This window comes from Ictalurus furcatus, chromosome 13 (assembly GCF_023375685.1).
Source record: "Ictalurus furcatus strain D&B chromosome 13, Billie_1.0, whole genome shotgun sequence".
In the NCBI taxonomy this organism is placed as follows: domain Eukaryota; kingdom Metazoa; phylum Chordata; class Actinopteri; order Siluriformes; family Ictaluridae; genus Ictalurus; species Ictalurus furcatus.
This window is the reverse complement of record NC_071267.1, coordinates 1440749-1450423: the sequence shown is the minus strand read 5'-3', so window position 1 is coordinate 1450423 and position 9675 is coordinate 1440749. Positions and strand designations below refer to the sequence as shown.

The 9675-nt window shown below is 40.6% G+C and overlaps 1 protein-coding gene across 1 annotated transcript; it reads left to right on the top strand.

Annotated features, from left to right (window-relative positions):
• The first annotated feature begins 204 nt into the window (after window positions 1–204).
• samd14 (sterile alpha motif domain containing 14) lies at window positions 205–9191 on the top strand. Its single transcript, XM_053640376.1, has 10 exons — window positions 205–588; window positions 694–745; window positions 1534–1790; window positions 4250–4302; window positions 5427–5584; window positions 5672–6251; window positions 7166–7358; window positions 7694–7762; window positions 7848–7980; window positions 8373–9191. Exons 4-10 carry the CDS (start codon window positions 4254–4256, stop codon window positions 8730–8732), a joined length of 1542 nt encoding a protein of 513 aa, XP_053496351.1. The 5' UTR covers window positions 205–588; window positions 694–745; window positions 1534–1790; window positions 4250–4253; the 3' UTR covers window positions 8733–9191.
• Window positions 9192–9675: the final 484 nt, after the last annotated feature.

The following is a 9675-nucleotide window of genomic DNA, read 5'->3' as shown; positions in this document are numbered from 1 at the left end:
GCTCTTGGCCCGTATCTGTGTGATTTTATACATTTGCTCGTTCAGGTGAGCTGAAGGAAAAAAGCAAACGACGATCCTCTGTCTCTCTCGGAGAAAATTCATCAGCATGTGGTATTCAGGATTATGTACCACCTTGCTGGGTTTATTAATTATTTTTATTTATTCAAAAAGATTACTTAGGGGGGAAAATGGCAAGGAGCCGTTCGGGAGCCGAAAGAATCAACTCTCTAATTGACTCTCGAGTGCAGAAAAAAGAGCAGAATTTCCCATCAGTGAGGTAGTCTTTAAGTGGAAATAGAGGATGGACTGATTCATGGACATACATTATGTTACCCCTCCTCCATTCTCTCTCTCTCTCTCTCTCTCTCTCTCTCTCTCTCTCTCGCTCCCCCACACATCATTTCATCACAGCCTTTGGGTGTGAACAGAGCTGTTGTCCTGAACCCTGATGCTCCTCTTGTCTCGCAGAGTGTGTGTTTGTATGAGTGTGTGTGTGTGTGTGTGATTGTAAATGAATGAATCAGTTTGAGATCTAATCAGCAAGTCAGGCATATGAGCAACTCTGTGGGACAGCGCTTCTAACCAGAGGTGGGGTCCCTCACTTCTTTCATTCTCTCTCTCTCTCTCTCTCTCTCTCTCTCGCTTTCGTCCATTTGCTTCAATGAAAAATGTATGATTTTGTGGTGCCTTCAGTGCAGCAAACGGGAACTACATGGGAGCTCTTAACTACTACGTCTCTCGAAAGGTATTGTTATTTTTTTTCTTTTTAAAGAATGTTTCATTTGCTTGAGGATAAAAATAAAGAATCTGCTCCATCTAAGAAAAGTCTTAATTTGGTTAGCACGATTATAGAACCTTGCTTTGTCCTAAAATAGTTCCTTTCGACTATAATTAAATGTGGTTTTTGATCGTAGAACTGTTTCAGAGCCACTAAATATCGCGTAGATCATTCACATAGAGATGTTAAATATCGTTTTTGATTGCTGTTTTGTTGGCTGATGTGTTTCACAATAGATAACACTCACCGTGAGCGTGCTCTTAGGAAAAGAATCAACAGCGGAGTTGCTGAAAGTGCTCCGAAGTTGATTCTTTCCCCATAACCGCAGGTTTATTTATTCCTTTTATATACAACAGCAATTTCACAACGATTACAGCATGTGTTGGAACGTCGACGAAACAACGTCCTGTTCTCACTTACGTTATAGCAGCTATAAACAGGCGTTCCCTCACTCGCGTGTCCCCGTGAACGAGCTGTTATGACAAAACCATGACGTATTAATACTGTCAGAGCTGATCATGTTTAGAAGTGCAATGTCGCTCGTCTTGTTCGTTATCGTTTTTTGTTTTTTTCTTTGCTCAGAGAGAGCAGGAACAGATTTGCTGATCAATGCAGAACTCTGTTTTGTCTTCGCACATCTCCATATTGATTTGTTTGCCATAGCATTTTCCCAGCCTGTCAGCTACTTAGCAGGGATGTTGTATAAATGTGTGTGTGTGTGTGTGTGTGTGTGTGTGTGGTTTTATGGCCACTAGCTTCGTATCAGAGGTGCACTGATGCATTATGGGGGCTTATTGTAATACAAATTGAGGTGAGTCCCTTGACAGAGAAACACTGCATGTAATATCATTTTTTAAAATGTGTCCCCAAATGTGTGTGTGTGTGTGTGTGTGTGTGCAACCTGAATTTCATGAATTTTTAACCCCCACAGACTCCTTGATTACTGAACTTGCTCTTGGCTACTGGGGGAGGGGCAGTCCTCGACTGCTGAGAACCCGGCGAACATCTTTAGGTTAGCCGAACGTTATCTGAACGTTACGCTACGAACAGTTTCTACTGGTGTGTGCATAATGTAGGCCTTCAGTTCCTGCAGTGTCGTTGGAAGGTTTTGAGATATTAGGAAGGTTAACACAAACGTCTTCATAGAGATATAACCCTGTGCCGAGATACCACCTAACAACAAACAACAAAAGATGTTGATACAGTTTTACAGAAATAGACAGAAAACTTATAGACAATTCTGTAAGCTGTTTACTTAAGATATCGACTACTTCATTTAAATCACTTTGATCGTTAAATAAAAATACTACGAGTCCGTGAGATGATCGGCGATACAGTTTCCTTTAAAAATGAAGATACTATGAGAGCGAGAGATGATCTGAGATGCACCGAACTTTAAATGAAGATATTGTAAAAGCGTGAGATAATCTGAGATGCAGTGAACTTTAAAAGAAAATACTATGAGAGCGTGAGATAATCTGACACACAATGAGCTTTAATTGAAGATGCTATGAGAGCATGAGATAATCTGAGATACAATGATCTTTAAAAGAAGATACTATGAGAGCATGAGATAATTTGAGATACAATTTCTTTTAAAAATGATACCCTAAAAGCATGAGATAATCTGAGATGCAGTGGACTTTAAATGAAGACACTGATGATCTTTAAAAGAAGGTACTATGAGAGCATGAGATAATCTGAGATAGAATGGCCTTTAAATGAAGACACTATAAAAGCATGAGATAATCTGAGATACAATGAATTTTAAATGAAGATACTGATTTTCTTTAAAAGAAGATACTATGAGAGCATGAGATAATTTGAGTTACAATTTCCTTTAAAAATGAAGATACTATGAGAACATGAGATAATTTGAGATACAATTTCCTTTCAAAATGAAGATACTATGAGAGCATGAGATAATCTGAGATACAATTTCCTTTAAAAATGAAAATACTATGAGAGCATGAGATAATCTGAGATACAATTTCCTTTCAAAATGAAGATACTATGAGAGCATGAGATAATCTGAGATAGAACAGCCTTTAAATTAAGACACTATAAAAGCATGAGATAATCTGAGATACAATGAATTTTAAATGAAGACACTATAAAAGCATGAGATAATCTGAGATACAATGAATTTTAAATGAAGATATTGATTATCTCTAAAAGAAGATACTATGAGAGCATGAGATAATCTGCGATACAATGATCTTTAAATGAAGATACTATGAGAGCATGAGATAATCTGCGATACAATGATCTTTAAATGAAGATACTATGAGAGCATGAGATAATCTGCGATACAATGATCTTTAAATGAAGATACTATGAGAGCATGAGATAATCTGCGATACAATGATCTTTAAATGAAGATACTATGAGAGCATGAGATAATCTGCGATACAATGATCTTTAAATGGAGATAGTGGGTCTCTGTTAGTGCTTGCTGCAGTTCTGAATTTTGACCACTAGGTGCAATAATAAGCTACAATAAATAGCAGCCAAAGAACGTCATTAGTATTCCAACGGAATATAAAACGTATAGAGGTGTGAATAAGGACGTTATGAAGATTAAATATGAAGATAATCGACATGTTTCAAGGTCTGATGCTTATTTGATCTGTGATTTCTCTTCCTCTGTATATTTCCGCAGTACTTGACGTTTAGTCACACTGTTCATTATTCTTACATATTTGGAAGGTACCAGATGGCACGAAGACTCTGCTGGCCCCTTCACCCAGGCACAGTTGGCATGTGTGTGTGTGTGTGTGTGTGTGTGTGTGTGTGTGTGTGTGCCAATCTCTCTGGATATGGCCAACTGGTCAACACTACCTGTGTGTGTTTGTATTTGGACAGAAGGACAGGAGTGACATTTCTTTCTTTATTTTTAAAGGAAAAGATCATATACTAATAAAGCTATTATATTACGATATATATTTACTTTAATTTAAACGTTTATAATTATAAAGTGTACATACGGTATAAGTTATAAATGTGCTAAAATGCAATAAATTCGAATCCATCGAAATATTCGCGCGCCATCATTTAACGGCTCGTTAACGCCTCATCATTTAAATCGAAGAAATATCCGTAGACGATTTTTAAGATCGGACACTGTTGGATACTGTGAGGATTATTCAGGAAAAAAATTCTTACTCTTTATGGTCAATTTAAATCATAAATGGTGTTTTTCGATCACACTAATCAAAGTGTTTTTTAAAAAAAAAATTCGATGTAATTTTTTACATTGAGCTGAACATTTTTTTTTTTTAATATATTTTTCATTGAAATGAATTTTTAATAAACGTCAGGTATAATATGCTTATGATCATTATAATAAATCGAAAAAAAAATATAGCGAATTCAAATCACAAAGGATCTGATGTAGAAACTGGATCTGTACGTGCAGTGTTCTGCCGTACGTAAAATGATTTATTTCTTTCTTTCTTTCTTGTTCTGCAGATAGATGGCCATGTCCTCCACCCCGCTGGCCGAGACGGAAGAAGATGTATTTGGTGAGTGACCTCTTCGCTCGCTTCCCTTCCCTTCCCCCTCCTCCATTAGTGCACCATCCCAGCCTTTAATTCGCACACACTGAGTGCGTTACGGCTGGAGAGTGGATCAGCAAACCCAGAGCACTGATACGACCATGAAACAGGATCCCGTACACATGTACTCTTCTTCCTGTACTGCTCCATTAGTACCTTCGCGTCGGTTTTTTTGTTCCCTTCCCGACGCTGTACTCGTTTTTCCGTAGCTGTGGCTAATTTTCTTAATTGACTCTGTTCAAATTTTATAGGCTTCATAATCTACCCTCTGCCAGCTTTAATTTGTGAGTTGAACGGTAAAGCTCCGTACACGTCGCCAACATCTTTACCGTTGTCGTCGTTTATTGTTTTCTCTGCTACGTTACTACCAACCCTACAAGCTTTATCCAGTCAGAGCTCTGGGGTTTCTTTTTTTTTTTTTAAGTGGTCTTCTGTGTAATATTTTACTTTCTTAACTGACATGCATGTGCGTTTTTTTTGTTCGTAAAACGTTGGGCGGCTGAGCAGTGTGTGTAACAACGTTTTGCTCCTCGAGTTCTGGAATTAAAGGTCCAGTTTTACAAGGTCAAATATTTCATGAGATCTCCATGCGATGGACCTGTTGAACAAGATAATTAGGAATGATTACATCACGACGTTCACGGCATTAAATAACGCACTCGCGTATATTAGCGCGCCTTTTGAAGGAGACGGGTTAGTAGACTTTGGGATCTTAATGGTCGCTGGAGGCTGAAAAGTTATACGGCTGGAATTATCCAGGACCAGCTCTGATGCTTTATGAGTTTGGCTTGAGGGCAGATCTTCACATTCCTCAGACCTTGTTAAAGCATCTCTCAGCCACAATTTCTTCCTTCACTGTGTGTGTGTGTGTGTGTGTGTGTGTGTGTGTGTGGAATATCGTTACATCATTCACTTTGGTAATCTGTGGCTGCTGACAGCGTAATAGAGCTCCGGCCCTGCTTTACGACATCACCGTGTTTCACGGCATGCACGCGGTGATGCCTGAAGGATTTCCTGAACATATTCAGGTTGGCCATCTACAGTAACGATTCTAATCATTTCTTCTTTTTTCTTAATTTAAAATCTGTAAGATTTGACAGACGCGGTGCCTGAGACCGAGCGACTGGACAGCAGCTTACAGAAAGCTAAAGCTCAGCTGTCTATCAAAACCAGGAGGCACCGCCCCTCCAGGTCCCGTCTCCGGGACAGTCTGAGCTCCACAGAGGGAGAAGACAGCCTTGATGGAAAGGTGTGTGTTTGTAATTTTACTAATGTAGGACAAAAAATTGCTCGTTAAGTGTGACTAACGAAGGTTTTTTGCATTTACGTGCACCAGAGCTACAGTGGCCTGTTGTCTGGCTCCTGCTCGCCTCTCCACGTGTCCTTACGCTGCCCCTCCCCCTTCGCTGACCTCCAACCTTCCTCATCTCCCGCAAGGAAGGAGAGATCCTTCACCTTTGAGACAGCTGAGAGCGAAAAGAAAGAACAAAGAAGAAGGAGTGCATGCTTGCTGAATCCGTCCTCTCCAACACACCTGCTCAAGGGGGATCATCTCCAGCAGCGCCGGGAGGACAGTTCCCAACTGTGCCAGGGGGATCATCTGAAGCGTTACCACAAAGTGAACTCCCACCCACACCACAGGGGCCATTCCCAACTGCACCAGGAGGACCACACTGACCTGCACCAGGCTGCCCATCTCCCACTGGACCCAGAGGACCACACCCACCCGCGACAGGGTGACCATATCCAACAGCACCGAGAGGACCACCCCGACCTGCGCCGGAGGGACCAACTTCAGGAGGACCACACCCACCTGCACAAAAAGGACCAACCCCACATGCGTGAGAAGGACCAAGTCCAGCTACATGAGGAGAATCATTCTCCCCTGTGCCAGAGGGAATACTCTCAGAGTGAAGGTAGACCTTTTGAATAATTGAGGTTGAGAGTTTTTAACATCTTAACATACACAACATAAAGCACACATCTTCTACATGACAGGAGTGACCGCTGGAACACAATGGTGTAGAGTATAGTTTGTTTTGATTTTTTAAAAATAGAAACACGCTTTAAATCTTTAGCATTAGGTATAATTTTGGTAAATCACTACGCTTAGAGATTCATACAGTTAATCTCCTTGAACTCGGCCCTTCTAACTATCTACCTTGCTGAGTATGAAGGTCCACCACGTGCAGAGGCAGAACCGTGGCATCTCCGATTCATTGTAGAACTCGATTTGAGCATTTGTTTTCCTGATTAGACTTCTAAACAGATGGCTTCGCCAGTTTTTAACCCAAACCCGCTTGGCTAAGATCTGCTTCTGAAGTCAGCTGACTCGGTCTCGTGGATTTCAAATGGGTCATCCAACAAACATGTTCACAAACTGATCATGTAGATAATAGAATAGCCCACAAAATGGAGGAAGTGGTCCAATCAAGGAGACGCTGAAGAGCAATCAGCAATGGAACATTTTTTAAATTAGAAATGGTCGCTAGGCTTCCATGCCGAAGGTGCTTCAGGGTATATGAGGATGGACATATAGGGTTGGCATTGAAATGTAAGAGACAGATACGGGCGTGGCTTAAAGTCCAAATATGGGCATGTGTCTTTAAGCTCACATATCAAAGTCTTTACGCAGGAAGGAGGAAGTCGTTGTGGATGAAATATATATTCTCCATGTAGTTCACTGTATTATTCCCCAAAATGCCCAGTGACTATAGCTGAAAAGTGGATCCACCCTGTCCTTCTGCCTCTGAGCACACGCCTCACAGCGAGAGTAGCAGCATCGTCTATATAAAGAAAAAAGGATGGTATATAACGTATGTGTGTTGACTCTCAATGTCCGTCTGGTCTAGTCATGAGTTAGACCCTCCTCGCTGTCCTCGGAGTGTTCTACAGTACAGTAATGTCTTATTATGGTCTTATTATGTGTGTTCAGATGACGGTCGTGATATTGGTTCGGACGAGCCGAGCAGCCCGACAGTCCTGCTGGACAAGAAGACCAGGAGGCGTTTCCTCGATCTTGGGTCAGTACAGAGAGAGTTTTTTATTTATTTATTTTTTTTTAATTAAACACAATGTTAAGTATAATACACAATGTTAGAGTTACAAATATTTATACCATGCATATTCTGAATTCTGGATTCTTTCTGGTGGAGGAACGTCTGCTTATAGCTGCTGTAGCGTAAGTGATGACTAACTTGTTTTGTGGCCGTTCTGTAACTATAAATGGATAAAAAGTACTACTTATCGTTCTTTAGTTAATTCAAAATGGCTGTGGTATAACAGAAAGCCTGCTTCATCACACCACAAGGTCGCTCATTATTTGAGTATAACAGCTCTCGTGTGTTTCTTTGCACAGGGTCACTTTGCGGCGCACGTACGGGAAGGTCAGGAGGGAGCGAGCCAACAGACACGCCGCGGAAAACCGGTACGGAACCGACGAAAACGCCTGCGAATACATGCACGTGCATCCACGTGGATTTATTCAGATAATCATACTCCATTGGTTGTAGGGAGCCTGACGGAGCAGGAAGCCGTTCCACGCGTTCATCTGGTCCGCCGTTCGTGCCTTTCTCCTGGTTGAGTGAGAGAATAAGGGGCTCCGGTTCTCCGAAGAACTCCAGCCAATCCCCAGCCAAGTCGGAGGTTACCTTGAAACTAATTCAGAGCGTTCGTTTAGAGATTAGCTTTAGACTTTTGTAAACGCCTTTCTGAGTAGTTCAACATTTTATCTAGAGTTAGGGGGCCAAGCACCGAAGGTCATTAGGCACCCTACTGGAATTGTACGTTTTCTTATTGATATTCTTGTGTAAATTCATGTTCAGTTCTAAATTCTGGAAATGAAACCCAACTACATACAGGTTTATGCAGTAATATTTGGTCGTACATATCATCCTCCAAAACAAAAACAAAAAAGTTCGTTAGGTGCGTCAAGTTTGAAATCGACACTATGACAGTTCATTCTGAACGTAAGTCGACACAGTAAGTGATCACGTGATATCTCTCGTAATATTGTATCTCTCTTTTCCTTTTGGAAGGACGAGGAGTTGAAAAAGGACGGCAGGTCCAGCAGGACCGAATCGTCGCAGCCGTATCAGAGTCTTTCTGATCACTCGGACGAGGTGCGTCTTAGATCTCCGGAGGTACATTATCTATCCTGTAAATATTTCCGAGCGTCGAGGCAAGTGAGTGAGCGATGGCGTGTTTTTCAGGGACGCGATGAGCGCGCAGAAGCCCGCGTCGTGAAAAAGAAGACCATCCTGCCGTTCTCATCGGGCGGAAGAGACAGGACAGAAAAGCAGAACGGCGTCCAAAGGGACAAGAGGGACGACGGACACGGCGGAGACGGCCAGAAATTACTGAGCTCTCGATCACACTGCAAGCATTTTGATTTATGAATAAATTCGTCCTATATATGTTTTATTTTTCTTCTCTTTTTTTTTTTCAGCTGTAAATACTGTAGGCACTGATATTATTGCAACGTATTCAAACAGCTTAATAAAATGTTTTGAAACATTACGGAATTAAATAAACGTGCAATTTTGTGTGTTTAACTATGCAGTCTAGTGCAAAAGTTTGCGCACCCTTAGAAAATGAAGTTTTGTTTATACCAACAAGTTTGGCTTTACAGTTCCTTCATTATCATAAATACTAAAACTTGTCAGAAATATATTAATACTAAAAGAGTTAAAAAATAATGACTATAAAACTTGCATTTATCATTCTAAATGTAATCAAATAATAAACGACAGAGTGGCAGGATGCCGCAGAGATACGGTTACAACCCAGAAGTGTTTAATTCCTCATACTACAGCAATTTGCCAACATTTACATTTTTTTTATTTATTAAAGAACAGCACACCATAATTTTTTTTATCCATTTATAGCTACATTTAATGTTGTTAAAAAAAACCCCAGATAAGTTTGACTTTTTTCTATTAAAAAACCAATAGGGATGCAAACATTTGCAGTCAACTGTATATAAATAAGACAGCAAATGAGTGTTTCTAATGTGTGTTTCTAATAAAACACAATATTTAGTTTAAAATTCGGTTTAAACACACTAAAAACTCGCAAACAACAATAAACAAACTAACAAACGGATTGAATGAACAGTAACCAATCAGGCGGGGCGCAGGTTGAGCTGACCAATAGAATTTAGCCATACTGATTCCACAGCGGTACGACTCCTAACCAATCACATTCCACGGTATTACTTTCAAAATGGCGGCTGCTGAAAATCGATGGTGTGCTTCCCCATTACTAACCGTATTCTGAGAAATCCCGCCTTCTCCGCAAGGATTGGCTAACACGACTGGATGTTCGACGATACTCTAACAT

Bases quoted from the DNA above. Each gene is read 5' to 3' on its own strand.
- samd14 (XM_053640376.1), top strand. From the start codon at position 4,254: ATGGCCATGTCCTCCACCCCGCTGGCCGAGACGGAAGAAGATGTATTT. The intron at 4,303-5,426 runs GTGAGTGACCTC...AAAATCTGTAAG, and splicing joins GACGGAAGAAGATGTATTTG to ATTTGACAGACGCGGTGCCT. The intron at 6,252-7,165 runs GTAGACCTTTTG...ATGTGTGTTGAC, and splicing joins GGAATACTCTCAGAGTGAAG to TCTCAATGTCCGTCTGGTCT.